The sequence below is a fragment of the Kryptolebias marmoratus genome, linkage group LG1 (genome assembly GCF_001649575.2).
Source record: "Kryptolebias marmoratus isolate JLee-2015 linkage group LG1, ASM164957v2, whole genome shotgun sequence".
In the NCBI taxonomy this organism is placed as follows: Eukaryota; Metazoa; Chordata; class Actinopteri; order Cyprinodontiformes; family Rivulidae; genus Kryptolebias; species Kryptolebias marmoratus.
The window spans coordinates 15,794,705-15,812,611 of record NC_051430.1 but is presented as its reverse complement, the minus strand read 5'-3'; the positions used below and the strand labels follow the sequence as shown (position 1 = coordinate 15,812,611).

The window sequence follows — 17,907 nt, the reverse complement described above, 5'->3', positions numbered from 1 at the left end:
TGGGCAAATGAGATCCATGTCTGTCAAGCACTAATCTGGGGATGCCCTCTGAGTGACTAAAGATGGACACCACCCATAGCAGCTAAGAGGCTTGAGGATTCCAAAGCAGCAGGTGTCCATCTCTACTGTACCTTGCACATTAGCGCCCTCATCTGTCACAGAATACAGAGAGAGGGAAAAGACGTAATTGTGAAATAAGTTTTACAACACTTTCAGGACTAACAAAGAAACATGCAACCTTCAAAGATGCCCACAAACTGTATGTGTGGATAAAAAAAATAGATAGTTTAATCACAGTTAAGTGAAGCCAAACTCAAAATATGAACAAAATAAAGACTTACAATGTGTATAGTGAGGATACAGATATTTTAAAAGGTACTACATCTGTTACAAAAAAAAGAAATAAACTAAAAATCATGAAACCGTATCTGCTTTACAGAAATGAGAAAAAGCCTAATGCTGTGGGAGGTATGATGTGAAAAAAATACAATTGAAGTTCAAAGAAAAAGGAGGGGTATTTATTAGAGACTTAGTTGCAGTGACTGGCTGCAAGGCGAGAAACATAGGGACAAATGGCCAACTCTGTGGACATAATAAGAGTGAATACAGAATGGCCCTCATGGGCAAATCTGGCACTAAGATGATAATGAGATTATAAAACCCCAATATACTGCAGCAAATTGTATAAGTGTTTCACTGAACCTTGTTGAACTTTCATTTATGCATCACAAACCATTTCCCTTTATTTTTCTTTTTTGGTTTTCTTTTTTTTCATTTCCTTAGAATGAAGGGGAAAAACATGAGTTGGAAATAGACAATAAAATGCCTTCTAGATAGAGTTTACCTGGTGAAGGGTGAACTGAAGGCCACAGTTTTCAGGCTTTATTCTAGACACCTTTAGTTAGCACAGCCATATCCTTTACTGTTTAGAGATTTGCATATGAGATGTAAATTAAAATCTCACTTCACATTTTCTTAGCACAGCATGTCCCACACAATATTATTATCTTTGGTGAGCTGACAAGGTATGACAGTTGTTCAGGTATATCTGGTGACTGATTAACATTTTTGGCTAGTGATTATTTACTATCCTAAACAGTAATGGCTTTTAAATAGTAGATGGCCTGTAGACTTTTTCCTATTTACACAGGTTTAAACAAGTTCAACTGGAGTGACTCTTTCAGCAGAGTAACAAAGGTTTATCAGTTTGTCTTGAGTAACTCAACTCTGCTTAATTCAACTTTTATGAATTCAAGTCTTTAAAGTTTATATACATGGATGTAGATGTATATAAACCTTGTAGATTCACTCAGCCTCCATTAGATTGAATGGTAAGCAATTCAAATGTCATCAGGTTTCTCCAAAGATGTTCTATAGAGTTAAGTCTTTGCTTTGGTTCAGTAACACAGGGTTAGCTAATGGCTAAAACCACTCAAATATTATCCTCAGTGTGTGCTTCGAGTCATTGCTGTGCTGGTAGGTGACCTTGTGACTGCAGTTTTGTATACACTTTAAGTTTTGCCTTATAAGATTTGATGATTTATATTTTCATGAGTTCAAAATAAATTTTTAGGCATAATTATTGACCAAAAGAACAATACCGCGGATACAGGTGGTTGAAATGAGTTCTCTCCGCAAGGTAGCTAAGGTAAAAAAGTTACTTTATCTGGGAGGGACTTGGAGTAGAGTCGCTGCTCCTCCACATCCAGAGGAGCCAGTTGAGGCGGTTCAGGCATCTTAGATAGATGCCTCCTAAGGGAGGCGTCCAACTGAGAGGAGACTCTGGGGAAGACCCAGGAAAGGGTGGAGAGACTATGTCTCTTGGCTGGCCTGGGAATGTCTTGGAGTCCTCCCAGAAGAGCTAGAAGATTTGGCTCTGGAAAGAGATGTCTGGGTTTCCCTGCTCAAGCTGCTGCCCCTGCAACCCTACTCTGGAACAAGTGGCAGATAATGGATGGATGGATGGATGGATGGATGGATGGATGGATGGATGGATGGATGGATGGATGGATGGATGGATGGATGGATGGATGGATGGAAAGGCATTTAATAAACTCCATTGTAGCCTGTTCAATAGATATGCTGACAATCCATTGCAGGCCCAACACAAAGAAACCCAAGACAAACATTCACAAATGCAGTTTCTTACATCTAAACTTAATTTAGGATCATTAATTAATCAAATGTGCATGTGTTTTGATTGTGGGAGAAAGCTAGAACATCACATAGATTTATGGGATTACTAGAATGGATTACTACTCTAGTAAATGCAGATTTGTAACATTTTTTCACCAAAATTCAGGCTCTTTTTAACTATATTTTGTTGCACAGCACAAGTTTAAAATGACAAAACTGTAGAGTTGGCAATTTAAAGTGCAGGCTTTGGATGATGTTCTGTTTGTGATGCTTAAATATGGCAAATAGGGTATGACAGTGATGTATTGAAAAGGTGGTTTAAGAAATTATTAGGTCCATGATTATTTAATAAAGATATAAAATTGTAAAGGCTCTTTGCCAGTGTTCATAGCACTATACCTTCACTGATAAACCTTAACTATGGGTGTTGAACATAATTCTACCAGTGACATTTAATAACATGCAATAACTGTTCAAATTCTGACTCTGAATACTTCTAACACAAAAATGTAACAACCAGCTTTACATGACTTGACTGTTCTATTTGAATTGTATTTATTACTCAGGTTTATGTATTTGTTTGATTATATTTTAATGGGATGATATATAATATTAAGCCTTAATTACAAGCCAAACTACTACTGTATCACACAATCAGTGTCACATTTTTATGCTCTGAAACAACTGACCCCAAATACTTAACATCAGCAGTTTTCCTATTATAATGATTTTGTCTCTCACAAATGTGACCCAGACAATAGCCTGACCCAACCTCATTGAATACAGTTCAAAGGTTAAAGTCCAGTTCACCATAGTTTACCTGCCTACTTCCTGTAACATTAGCAGACCTTGCATCGGTTGGGCAAAAAAAACAATAAAATACACATGAAAATGCACACATACGCACACGCACATACACACACACACACATATATATATTTGCATGTGAGCATCCACCAAGGCAGCAGACTTCCACCACACCAAGCTGAAAAAACAATGCTTAAAGGGCAAAGGGTTCATCTGAGTGGTCCTCGGCTTCCTCTTAAAAAAATTTAGTCTATGCTGAATGTTGTGTGGTGTGTTTGTGTGCATGCGTGGGTGTGTATGGAAAGGAGGTTATGAGGGGGAAGAGGTGCAGACAGCTGGAGTGTTTCATGGTCAACAGTGCATGGATCAGGGAGGTGAGTGTAACAGTCAAGTAAAAACTACATCAGGATAGAGCACATCCCATATATTAGCATGGCAGTGCGTGTCAGCATGCCTCTACTTAAAAGAGCACACTCAGAAAAAAAAAAAAAATTCAAAAACATTCCATCCCTTTTTGTTGACACTATCTGCTGTTTTTATTTACGACACTTTAGTAAAAAAAAAAAGCAAAAAATAAAACAACAGTCTAACAATAAGTATAGAAAAAAACATCAGAAAAGCTAAAAAGTTGGGCCAATAGAAATTTATGTACAACAGTAAGTCAACATTTGATTGTTGTGAAAACTGATGAACAGAACAAATTCCCTTTCTGTACTCCATTATGGTTGATTACAGCTTTAAGCTGGGATGCTTGTATACGAACAGGGTTAGTAATTAAAGTACAGGTAAGACATTAACTTACTTTTGTTAGCCATTAATCAGTGTTTACATTCAGAGAGCTCTCCCTTTGTAATTAATAATCAGCTTGGACAATGAATAATCACCTAAGAGGAAGTTTTGTGTGCATGTGTGTGTGCCTATGGATGTGCCTGTTATTAGCAAGGGGGTTTTCCCAGCTTTGAAATAGACTCACTGATCAAACAAAAAAAATCATCCATCTCACAAGACTAAAAGGCTATGAAATAAGTGACAAAAATAAATAACCTTTTGAAGAACACTGACAATTATTGGCTTCAGCTCAGAACTTTATAGCACCCCCAAAATTAGAAACAATTTTAAAAAGAATTGGAAATGTTTCAGAAAATAATGCAAATATCCTGATTTTGTATATGTATTTCTCATTTGTGCTTAAAATTTTAAATGAAGGTCAGTTTCCCAATAACTGGGATTAACCACTGAATGATGATTTTACTAGTAAAAAGAAGTAAATTGTTTTTATTTTTTTCCCTTTTTTATGTAATTGAGAAGACAACAAGCATGTTTGAGAGCATCAGAAATTGCAAATGATTTTAAAACATTTCAACATTTTTAATGTTATCAAAAAGTTTCAAAATTGTAAAATATAAAGACAACTTCAGAACAGGCTGCTATGTAAATCAACCAACATTTACAAAGCATACAAAAATAAACAAAACAGCTAAACAGAGACACAGGTCTTAAGCCAAAAAAATCTGAAAACTACTTCTCTGATTTTGTATTTTATCCATTTTTTAAACTTAATATAATTTAGTTAAATGGTTTAAAGGTAACATACTGATATAAAGTGAACTTTAGAACTTATTTCTGCCATTTTTGTGCAGACTCCTAACACTTCTCACACGTGCAAGGAAAGCTTCTCCCTGGTTCCACTTCATGTGCATGTTTAGCCTGTTCCACTTACAGATAAAATTCTGTTAACGACCCTGTGCCAAACAGCAAACAAATGACTCAAGGAGAAACAAATTCACTTTGTTTTCCAAGCTAAAAAAATAATAAAATATAAAAAATACAAAAATATAAAAGAAATTAGTTCCAAATATAATATAATTCCAAATATTCAAAAGGATAAACATCTAATCACACAGGAACGTATTCAGGTTTTATCACAGTTTAAAAAGAACTCATATTGAACATCCACTTATGCAATATTATCATTTTTTACCTACATGCTCCATGGGTGATTTAGAACAGCAGTCACGATTTGTTACCACATCTCCTTCCACCTTTCTGCCAAAAGTCTACTAGTATGGTAAACACAATCAGCATACCATCATTGCACACACATAGAGATAGCAGAAAAAAATGGATGAAGTAGATATATAGAGGAAGTCAACAAAAACAGCAATGAAGAAAAATTGGGATTTATCCTTCATCCCATTTTCCCATGATGCTGCATGACCAATACGCATTCAATACTTTGCTAGCCTTCAGACATTTTAGTGTGTGTCTGTCTGAACATATGCCATTCTCCACACCAGCCCCAACCTTGCCCCAGGCCTAGCTCTGCCTGGCTACACACAAGAGCAGTGGTTCACATTGTGATGTGTGTCTATGACTATGTGCGCATGTTGTGCATGGACGCAAAGATTCACAGGTTTATTTTCTGTTGTTGAGAGGCTCTATCTTCACCCCCCAATTACCAACACCTACACATACACACAGACCAGAACTATCGTAACCAAGACAACAGCAGTCATGGTGGTATTTGTCCTGAGTGAAGTGCTGGGCTGTGATGCCCTGACAGCCTTCCCTCAACCCTCTCTCAACCTTGTCACCTCTGTTGCTCTGCTGTAACTTTCACCACAATGACTGCAGCTTGTGAACCTGCCAGGCTGCCAAGGACACAAAGATGACTGAGTCAACCTTTGACATCAGAAGCTGCCACCAAAAGACCACAGACAAGCTCAGTTGGCAGCTCTGTTAACAGGCTGGAGACCCAGATCTTTTCAGCTCTAATAAAATAGCAGAAGTCAACACAGCACAAGTCAATAGTGCATACATACCAAAAAGATGCTGGGTCAAACTTTTCTGTGTTTGGGCAAAGTTAGGCATAATAAAAGTTACCGAAAGGTGACCTCAGTGTTTTCGACATACCACAGATGTCTTTTGATTGACAGCAGTCACTGAGAAGAGACATAAGTCAAAGTATAAAATTGGAAAAAAAAAAAGAAAGAAAAATGACATTTGAACATGAAATAAAGCACACGTTTTGTATTGAAGGCTAGATGACATTTCAAGGAGCTGATTCACTGGTAGATGTCCAGGCCACCCACCCACACTGCTCCATGTGGAACAAGCCATTTTAGTAAGTGAGATGAGATAGGAATGTTAGAGATGTGCTCACAGACATGTGGAGCATGTGTAAGATGACCTATACATTCACTATGATGTCACTCAGGAGCTTTAAAAAGAATAAAAATCACAGAATCTGAACTTCCAGAGTGATGACAGAGATGAGACTAGGATTTAAGTGTTTCAGTTTTTCTGCGGCTATGTACAAATATATACAATGATGCCTAAACACATACAGTCCTGCTCACCATTATTGGCACCCCTTCATGATTTGCATAGCTGAGTGAATATCTTCATGATCATTCATTGGTTAATTCATGTCATATGTGTGGAGGCAGTCCATCACAAGTGATCTTTATGTGTGATTTGCAACAGGTGAGCCAAAATGGGTTTTCATATTGATTTGCAGCAAAGGGTGCCAATACCATTGGCATGGTAAAAATGATGTTTTTCTTTGTTTTCCTCATAATGTTTATCTTTTTAAATGTTTTTGATCATTTGCTGTTTTGCATCAAGCACAAGCTATCAGCAATAAAATGTTGTTTCACTTGATGAATTTCCTTCAGTAAATATTCCCTTATATGTACTTAAACTTCATGGGTGCCAATAATGGTGAGCAGGACTGTATGTAGAGTGAAAGGTGGTGCTTTTAATATTTATTAAAGATATACAGTGCCTATAAAAAAGTGTTTACCATCTTGGATGTTTTATGCTTTTATTGATGTCATAAATCAATCATGGTCAAATTAAATTGACCCGTTAGACAAAAACAAACCAAATAAATAAATAAAAAAAAACTTCAGTGTCAAACTGAAATCTAATTTTATCAGAGTAATACCAATTAAACAAATCAATGTAAAAATCAATGCAATATGTTTATAATATGTAAAATAGATAATATTACATCCACCCCCTTTAAAGTGACTGTCCTAAATCAACTCAGAAAAAAAAGATTATTGAAAAGTAAAGGTCAGGGAATGGATACGAAAGAATTTCCAAGGCTCTGAACATTCCCAGGAGTTCTGTTAAATCCATCATCAAGAAGTGGAAGGAATATGGGACATGTAAATCTACTCAGAGCAGGTCGTCTTATCACAAACTGAGTGACCATGCAAGAAGGAGAATAGTGAGAGCGGCCACCAAGACACCTGTGAGCACTCTGAGGGAGTTCCAAGCTTCAGCTGGTGAGATGAGAGAGACTGTGCTACAACTACTGTTGCCTAGGTTCTTCACCAGTCTAAGTTTTCTGGGACAGTGGCAAAGAAAAAAACACTGTTGAAGAACACACATATTCAATCTCAAGTAGGGTTGCCTGCCAAAAAGCATGTGACTTGGGCACCTTGGCCCAATGAGAATGGTGGTCGACTTCCGATCTGAGGGTTGGGAATTTGATCCCCAGCCCTTGTCGTGTGCCAAAGTGTCCTTGGGCAAGACACTGTATCCCCACTACCCATCAATATACTTATCGGTGTATGAGTGTAATGGGTAAATGAAAGCTCTGTAAAGTGCTTTCAGTTGCTGGAGAGGTTAAAAAGGTAATAAAAAAAAGTTGTGCACCATTATTTGCCATTCGACCATAGAGTCTTCCACATCCCGTCTTCCAACATTCAGAAAAATATCAATTAAATAAAAATATGTAATCTTCACACCATTTAAAGTAACTGTTCAACTCAGGAAAAGATTAGAGAATGTGATCAAGGGTGTACATTGAGTTGAGTTCAGGAGGAACAATGCCGGTTCCGTCCTGGCTGTGGAACACTGGACCAGCTCTTTACCCTGTTACAGTGACTTCACTGTGACATTAAGAAAGGTTTTTTTTTATTATTATTATTTATTTATTATTTTTCTTATTTGTTGGACAATTTATACTGACCCTGATTTATTTATGACAACAATAAAAGCATAAAACATCCAGTGGGGTGAATACTTTTTATAGACACTGTATTGTTGTATGTTTAAGGCTTAACTTTCCTTTTGTTTTTCAGTGCTTGCATATTTGTACGTGTGTCGCTCTTCAAACAACACTGCAGTCATCATCTCTTATCAACAGTCATGTTGAGGATTACAGCTTTCATCCCTAATCCTACATTAAGGACACGTTTTCATGATGGATGTGACATCATCATGACCAGCGAACCACAGAGAGGGCATGAGGACAAGAAGCCAAACACTGCAGGAGAGGATTAATGAAAATAGGAGACAGAGTGTTTGATGAAAAAAAGAAAGGGAACAAAGAAGATGGAAATGGAAATGAACTCCAATGGCAAGTTTCCAGAGCATCTGGACACAACTCAGTGTATCTGAGACTTAAAATAATCTGTTACTGATTCAGATTCTCAACTTCTTTGACAACAATTCCTTTCAAACAGCTCTACTAAGACCTTGGAGCTATCCATGGCCCGGAAGACTTATTACACACATACACAAACACACAAACAAGAAGTAATATTGTTGGGCACTGGAGAAAGACACATTTGGAGAATATGTGTAAATCTTAACTATTTACACATGTACCCATAAACAACTTTAAACCCAGTTTATCAAACACTCAAAACCACTGGACTGCATTTGTATCTTGTACATCTGTCACTTAAACATAAATGTGTTATTTACCATAACAGTTTCACTTACCCGCACTTGTAAACCCCATCTTTAACTTCTTTAATAGATCCATCATTGACCATTAATACAGTATGTAAGAAAAATTCTTTAATTAATAAGATCAAATCTGATTTCAAAATAAAAATCTTTTTATATGTGACCTGTTTTCAAACAGGGCACACATATTTCATCATTCAAGTCTTTACTTATAAGTGTTTGTCATCCTTGAATTGTACTAGTCTCTCTACATTTCTCTAAATTAATGTCAATGATATCTTGACTCAGTTTGTTTAAAAACTGACCATGAACATTTTATAAAATATCTGTTAATTACATTTTAATATGTTAACTGTTTAGCAGTCTTGAAACTAAGCTCCATAGACAGTCAGTGTATTTGAAAAATGAAGGCAGATGAGTAGGGATGCTCAGATTTTGAAACATGTTATTATTACGGCTGAATGTGTTTATACTCAGATTGTTTATTACCTGCAGAAACTCTGGGGCAGTCTAACAGCATGGAATCGAGCTGTGTGTCCAAGGGTTCAGGACTGGACACCCAGTTGCAACAGTACTGTAGGAAGAAGAAACAAAAAGGATTAGCAATAGAAAAATCTCAGGCCACATTTGTCCTAATGGTTAAAGAAAAAAAAAAAAATAATAATAAAAAAAAACTTCACAGAGACTGCTTCTTGTGCAGACACAATATGAATATTCAATAAAAATCACTTCACGAGATGCAAAACCAAGGATAAAATTAGAAAATGTAAATATTTTAAAGGAGAGGAGGGAGTTGGCATGTGGAAAAATAAAGAACAACAAAGAGAAAAAAGTGAAGCCAAGTAGAAGAAAGGAGGACAGGTGGGGAGGTTAGGTGGAGAAACAGAACCCACAAAAGAAGTGAGTGTGGACGGTGGGGGGAAGAGGAGACAAAAACAAGCAATTAAAAGCTCTGTGACATGCTGCTAAGACAGCTTGGCATTTGTTTGTGGTGAAGAGATGAGGCCTTCTACTATGGCTGATCAGTGGGTGCCCCGGGGGGAGGGTGTCTGCCCAGCTTGCTGACCCATAACCCCCTGCAAACGCCCCAACTCTTCTCAAACCCCTTGTGGTTGACAACTCCACTGTCAGAAAGGGAAGAAGACCTCTTTATCTGTTTTTGCTGTCTTCATCCATCCTGCGTGGCGCTTTGCGGTTGTATGTGCCTCGGCACAGTGGGGTATTTCAGACAAATAAGGTTCAAACCTGATTTATCATTAATAAAGTGTATCAATGTCTTAGAACGGAGCAATTTACTTTTTTTTTGTTTTGCTTTGAGCTTTCATTTGCTGGGTCAGCAGATGACAACACATCAAACTGTGTTTGCCCTTCTGACTGTGCTGTGTAGACTGGTATGCTGAGGCTTGTAAGGTTAGAACAAAAACAAGAAAAATGGAGGAAAGAGACATGGAGGCTGAGAAGGAATGCTTAGAGAAGACGCTCCCCTAGATAAGATAAAAGTTCAACAGAAGAAAGAAAAAATGTAAAGAGATTAGAATGTGCAGCTGGCGTCCTTCTGATTCACTGCTTATCTGCCCTTGTTTACTTTCACCCTGGCCCCCTGACAGCCATTAATGTGCTGTGTGTGCGGGAAGGTTTGAGTGTGTGGGTCAGTGACTGCATTTCATGGGATGGGGGGTTTCACAAAGACATTTAGTGTTGTGAACCTATCAGACACTAATACACACAAATGACCATACATTTGCATTATCATCTTACCAACACTTACTCCCTAATGCTCAAAAATAGGATAGACTAATGTACTGCATTTCCTACATTTATAGAGCTAACCTAAAACACACACACACACAAGCACATATGCACGTATGCACACACGTCCCCCTCCTGCCCACGCACACACACAATCATGCAAAAAATTAAACGGAAAAAAAATTAAAATCACAGATTTCAAATAAATCCAAAGGATTTCCCAAGGTAAAGGCAGGTGAACCCAAGTCCAAAATTGCTGAAATAGGGACTGGAGTTGTTTTTGTTAAGAAAATTTTGTTTCATCACACCCAGTCTTAAAGGCCTCTATAACGTCTTTCAAAAAAAAAGGTGGTAAAAAGATGTGAGTCAGGTGAGAATTTAAATATGCCATCAATTTATTTAAAACAAATAATCTACCTGAAAGTCAAATTATCAACAATTGGTACTTTTTTCAAAAACTGCAAGGTTGATTAAGACTGGACAACACTTCGTAACACACTTAAGAGCAGACAGTGTGATGCAAACAGAAGATTTAAAGTACCCTTACATAAATTATGTGCTAGGAAAAGCCTCTGTGGATCAAAATTACATTTGTCTGGTGAGCAGACAGAAGTGGGCAGATAAATCTAAGATAAACACTAACTGTAGAAGTTTCATGAAGGAAATCATAATAATAAAAAAAGAAACACTTTTTAGGAAAATAACCTTTCATTACTTGTGACACCTGTTATGGCAATGTCATGGTTTTAGTATGCTTTGCAGCCTCAGAAACTGGTTTAGTTAAATGAAATTGACTGAATTTTGACTTTTCTATCATATCCATCAGTACTTGCAGATAATGTGAAACCACTTGTCGAAGTTTGAAGCTAAACTGGAAGTTTGCTTTACCACAGAATAATGATCCTCATGACAAGCACAAACCAACTAAAAAAGGGCTCCAAAAATACAGTTATGTAATGGCAAATTCAAATTTTATCTTTACTTTAAATATATGCAGATTACATGAAACAATACAAAAAACATAAGCCATTTATTCAGTTTATTCATTTGAGAATTAAAGACACAAAGGGCTGGAATGAAAATAAGATCTGAATTCTCTATAATTCAATCAAGAGTAATAAAAATGAGCTACAGTACAAACTCAATTTGTCTTGTAAATAGTAAGATGTGTTCCCTTCACTTTTATCCTCCATGTTTTATATAATCAGCACTGTAAATCCATCATGTTAGCATTTGAGAGCGTATATTTAAACATTTGGAAGGAATATATAAGAACGAATAGGAGCAGTCATAAAGGTTGACAAAATATCAGCAGAGAGATGAAAGGGGGCAAAGGGGAGGAGGCTGGGGGCTTTAGTATTGGAGGAAGATGAAAAGTCATCTTGGTAAACAGTAGCATATTGTGTATTTTTAGATCTTTTGCTTTGCCCTAGATGTGCTCTCCTCTGAGCCTGAGTTTGAGGGCAGAGCTGCACAGAGCAGCAGAGAAGCAGTGGGGCTCCTTGACTGCTACATCAAGTGTCTCATTGTATCTTCTTTAATTCATTCAATCTGTCTGGAGGAAGATGTCAGCTGGGCTGTGGAGCAGTGGGCTGAAGGCGGCTAGAGAGAAGGAGAGGAGGGGAGTCTTTCAAAGGGCCCTCCTCCCTCCTCTACAACTCTGCCATCACCACCAATGGAGGCAGGCAGGCTGAGGTTTGAATAGATTTGTCAAGGCAACAACACACATGTGCACACAAACTCTTGCATAAATGCACGCACACAGCACAAAGCCCTAGAGCTGTGGGGGACCACAGGCATAACAGCCTTCACATAAAGGCAAGGCCTGCTGGCTGGGATTAGAGAAGGGCGACATGACAAACGGATTGCACATCACATCGGCTGCCTCTGATGCTCAGCATCATCACTTCAAGCAGCCCGTCTATCGATCAATAGAGCAATTGAACTGATTGACAGCAGAGAAACAAAACTAAATAAAACTGACTTATTTTTGTATATGTTTCTCTTTGTATGTTCTTATGAATACATACAAATATGCATGTGCATACACTAAAAGACACATTTTCAAGGCACAATTAATTTAATTAAAATTCATAAAATGTGATGTAAAAGCAATACAATGATCTTGAACACAATGAAATATTGCATAAAACAAAATCCTTTAAAAATAAATAAAAATAAACCTGCACAATAAATCAAGAGATCCTGTCCAGTCGGTGAACACAAATGAGTTTTAGGAAAGGATTTAAAATGATCAAGGGTCTGAGCAGCTCTCATTTGCAAAGGTAAGCTGTTCCACGGAGTAGAACACCTTAAAAATGCTCTGTCATCTCTGATTTTGAGCCTGGATCTGGGAGTGTCGAAAAAGGAGCTGATTAGTGGACTTTGGAGCTCTGTCTGGAGTAGAATAGAATACCATTTATATTTGTAGAGACAAAATGTGACTCCTGTTTCACCCCATGCCTCTTTCCCTGAGAACTAACCTTTAGGTTTGCACATTATTGCTGAGGGTTGGGGTTGGGGGGGTCTCAGTTATTTTAGTTTTTACTGGGAGGGTGAAGTGATAGGGCTCTTTGGCCTTCGCAGCTGTATCCCCTGAATTGTGGAAACAGTTGCCTCTACAAGTTAGGCAGGCTATAACAATGTCATCTTAAAACACTTTTATATGTGTTGGCTTGTAATTTGTCAGTTTTAGTTTAAGTACGAGAGTTGAAATTTTTCCTTCATCTTACAGTTTTGTTGCTTTAATAACTTTAATTTTTTTTTCTCTATTGCCATTACTATATTGTGCTATTTTTAAATTTCTTTATCATTATTTCTACATCACTTTGGTCAATGGCCGTTATTTGTGCTGTATAAATAAACTTGAGTACAAAAATATTGTTCGAGGGCACACTTGTGAAAAAAGTGTTGCACTTGCAAAAAAAACTCACTTGTTGTTATAAAAAACATTGTAATGTCTAGTTCAATGCAAAATATATTGTGTTGTACAATGATATATGTTCTTACAAATACTGGATATTATTGCATATTTGGAACTCTAGCAAAAAATGTCTTAGCTTTATATGTAAAATAATTGGAAATAAGTAACATAATTTAGGCTTCTTGAAGGGCTGCCCCATTTTGTAGTGGAATAACTCTACCCCAACCTATTGTGACTTCAAAATAAGAGCTAGAAGGAGAGTTAGAATCTAGAAATGGTAGTAAGACTAGAAAACAGCATTCGTGTTAAAAGTAAGCATTAAAGCCAACCAATATGCTAACAGCAGAGTCTGAGAGAGTAAAATGACAGTTGAGTCAACCACTCTTTCTGTGAGGAGAGGTTTAATCCCTGTTATCTGCCTATTATTTGTAAACATCTGTGTATGAGATACACCACCTGTTGCATTATTCAGTTTAGAGTGGAAGTCATGCTGCTTCTCTCACATTACCAACAAAAAACACATGCACACACATTTTTAGGTAAACCGCTGCATTCAGCTGATGACATGATTGCATGCTTCCTTTTACATAAAACCTGTAATAAAAATAAAAACAAAAATAACACTGACTTCAGGCTTGGCCATGATTCCATATCACACTTTCAATATCATAATGCCAAAACTGACTTTAAAACAGCTTCCAATGTGATCTGTTTTGATGTTTACTGCTTTTAATGGTCAGCACGATCACTGTGTATTTTAAACTGTTTTAAATTCTATAAAACCTTACAATATATCTTTATTCATTTATACATATACTCAAAGCACTATTATATACATATAAGAGATGGGAATCAAACTGCTGACTTCATGGTTGGAGAACAATTACTCCGCCTGCAAGCTCACCTCTATCAAAATACAGACACCTTTATCTATGTCCAAAACTGTTTCCAGGAAGTGTTTATAGAAATGTAAATGCAAAGAATAATTCGGGGTTAGCATATTTGCGCGATATTACCCAACAAGTTCCATTGAGCTACAAAACTGCATCGCTTTTTCTTCTTTTGAAAACCTGCATGACTGTAAAAATAATGGTGCACTGAGTTCACAAAAGTCTCCTAGAGTATAACACACTTGACAGCCTGCAAGCTAACTACTCAGAAGAAACTCTTGAGGATCATTTCTTGCTCACTCTCTCTGAGACTGTCGTTCCCATCTCCTCCAGTGGCTGTATAATCTCTATGGATTAGGATGCTTTATTCATGACCATCGTGATACTCTCTCTGTGTATGCATGGTGTGTGTGTTTGTGTACGTGTGTTTGTGTGCTCTGGGCAGGCCACTAGAGTGTGACAGCAGGCCAGCACAGTGACAGGAGACACCTTGGAGACTGTGACAGGCTGCCAGCTGTACACCATCATTTAGATTTCTCTCTCACACTCACTTCTTCTCTCTGTGCTGTTCCTCTATCTCCACGTACATCACTTCATTCCCTCTCCTCCATCTGTATTCACTCCATTCATATTGTACTTGTCTTTTTGTTTTTCCTTTCCACAGCTCTAGCCTACACTTTCTCAGTGGCAGTCAACGGGATTTAAATAATTGAACATTTCTCACATTTTTTGTATTCTTCTGTGTCAGTCAACAGATAAGTCTTTCTTTTTTCATCTCTCTTTCTTCTATGCTCTTTTTCTTTAGTTTCAACCTCACTATATATTTTATGCCTTTGTTGTGACGTCAGGTGTCCCTTATCTGACCCATATGGTCTTTGTAACCTGGCTCAGCAGGCACTTATCTCTAAATCCCATCTTCTCTCTTCTACTCTTCTGATCGTTCCATCCCGCCATCCAAAGACCTCTTGAACCCCCAAGGGAGGGAATTATATCTGCCTGACGAGAACAGAGCAGAGCTCAGCTGGAGTATCCCAACCTCACATGCATCTACTCATATGGGCACCCATATCTATATACCACCTAGGGCGTACCTCCGATTCAATGCTAACGTCTCTCTTGGATGTGCAGCAGCATCAAGGCTATCCTCCCTGTATGTGATTCTGCCAATACCTTATAGTGCAATGAAAGTGTTGTTTACATTTAAGGTCCAGCCATATAGAAGTTGGTGATATCTCGGTTCCTTGTGTCAAAGTTTTGCTCCAGGAAGTATACACAGCCTGTCTTTGAATAACTGCAAACATCAAGAATCAGAATACACAACAGAAGCCCTTACATCAGTCCACAGACATTGGATTACCATTCTGGCTGAAAGACAAAGGGGTCTTTGGTGAAACAACTGCACATATGTATCGAATGAGGTTATGGAATAAAACACATTGCCACATGCTGACTTGTGGCTTCTCAAGTATTATTGACATTCATACCTGGACACCAATGACATGATGTAATATAAAAACTGGTCACAAATGTCAATGACAAAAAAAGAAGTACATTTAGATTTGCATGATTGTGTTTGGTAATGAAAATCAATTTTAGTCGTTACTTATTTTTCCCTAACATATACTAATTTCAAAAACAATTAACAAACTGTATTTTGATGCAACTAGCTCTAATACTAGTGTCAGTGACATAACTAAAAACAATACACATCATTAATTGCAAATTAGATGAATTATTTAATGAAAATAGTTTTTGATAAGACAGTTTTTGTTGTCAAAAATTAACGCATGATGTATAGTTAAAAGTACCTAAAAATATATACACAATATATATAAAACATTTAGCAATCTAGCAGAAATTGTTCAATACCCTTTTAGAGCAGTGAGCTCTGAGCTGCATGGGTAAATGGTAACACTATTTTATAAAAGGTTTTACTGCGTAAGACTAATGGGTACATGGAGCCATAAATGCACTATAGCATTTATGATTATAGTTTTATTAGTGAATTATCACATAAAAGAAAAAAAAAAACAGCTCACTGAGTTTGTGATATCAAAAGCAACAAACAAAACTCTTAATGTTATAGCATCTTTTCAGGACAGCAGCAAGTTTTTTTGTTTTGTTTCGTTTAAATGCTAGGCTCTAAATAAAGCAGAAACAGGTACTGAACCAAAATAAAAACCTCAAAAGAGAACATTTTGCTGTTCTACATACCAGCATGTTACCTCTCATTTACTAAATTCAAACCTATTTTGGAAATGTATTCTCACCTCCTTTGTTTGAAATATTCTCAATCAAACTAAATTATAAACTAAATTATAAACTAAATTATATCTTACTTATATCTTACTNTATATATATATATATATATATATATATATATATATATATATATATATATATATATATATATATATATATTCAAGCAAAGGAGAAAGATGACCAGTGTAAAATCCATAACAAACCAGAGGTTAACCTTTTTTTTTTTTTAATTAGGCAGACTCCTGTCTTCATCCAGCCAAAGAGGACAGTTGGTTAATGAGTGCAAAAGTAAGTGAATCCCTGCCTGTCTATTTCATCTGGCTGGACATTGAAGGTTATTTCAGATTTATTGTTCTGAATATTCATTACAAACTGAAAATCACCTAAAATCTAATACATTAATTAGATGAATCAAAAAAACTTAAATAATGAACACTGATACGGAATGCAATCTGAAATCCCTAACACTCAAACTAACATGTATAAACATTTACAGACACATAATGCACTTGGACACACAAACCACATACACACACAGACAAAGGAAAAAAAACTGTGAAGATGAAATAGCAAAAACAAAAGGCCACGGATATAAAGAGAGAATGTAATACAAATACAGGTATGGGTTAGGTGTGGGTGTGTGACAGAAAGAGCACATGACATTTGCATCTCTAGCTCTCCAGCAGCTTTGGTCTTGGCTGTTTCTCATCTGTATGTGCATACTGAGTAAGCCCGGGTGATGCATATGGCACAGAGGTCACACCAGAAAGGGCAAATTCTCATATAAAGCCAACACAAATGCACATGTGCACGTGCATTCTGTCTTGTGTGGTTACCATACAAGCACATCAGAACAAAATGCCTGCAAAGCTGCATACACACACACCTTAACAGGGTGCACTTTCTCAGTTATTCATAGAGATACTCCCAGGAGTAAAAGTAGAAGCTGATTATAACAAAGGACAAACAAATAACAATTCTTCAGGACTTCTAATGCTTGGTTTTGGTTTGGGGGGTACATGTGGACGTCAGCATAGATGTGTCAGGCAGAAAAAAGAAGGGGAAAAAGCTCAAAGACAGAACCAGTTTGATTATCTTTACTTTTTATGGAAGTGATGTGTAATGTGTTTGATTGCGTATGCTTTGTTCACCTGAAACATCCAGTCCTGTGTCCCTTTGCTGGTTTCCTGTAGCCAGATGTTGTGTGAAGAGTCAGTGAGAGCCACGGCACACACTCTGTTCTTCACCTGCAGCTCTCTTTGATTCATCTGGCACAGAAAGAAAATTAAACTTGTGTTAGTTTCAGTTCAAGTATGTTTATAACCATGCACTTGTTTTGGATGATGACACTGTTTTGGACAACATTTGGAAAAAACTTACTTTATAAGAAACAAAACTTAAAAAATATGAACATGAATACAATTATTTTAA

At 37.0% G+C, this 17,907-nt stretch overlaps 1 protein-coding gene across 1 annotated transcript in view; it reads right to left on the bottom strand.

Moving 5' to 3' along the window:
* The window catches only part of fam172a (family with sequence similarity 172 member A), a 143,474-nt gene that overhangs the window by 36,179 nt on the left and 89,388 nt on the right, over positions 1-17,907 (bottom strand). Inside the window, exons 9-10 of the mRNA XM_017427964.2 lie at positions 17,628-17,744; positions 9,142-9,226 (exon numbers count right to left, since the gene is read on the bottom strand). Of these exons, the coding sequence (XP_017283453.1) occupies positions 9,142-9,226; positions 17,628-17,744 (202 nt within the window). The remainder of the gene's footprint in view (positions 1-9,141; positions 9,227-17,627; positions 17,745-17,907) is intronic.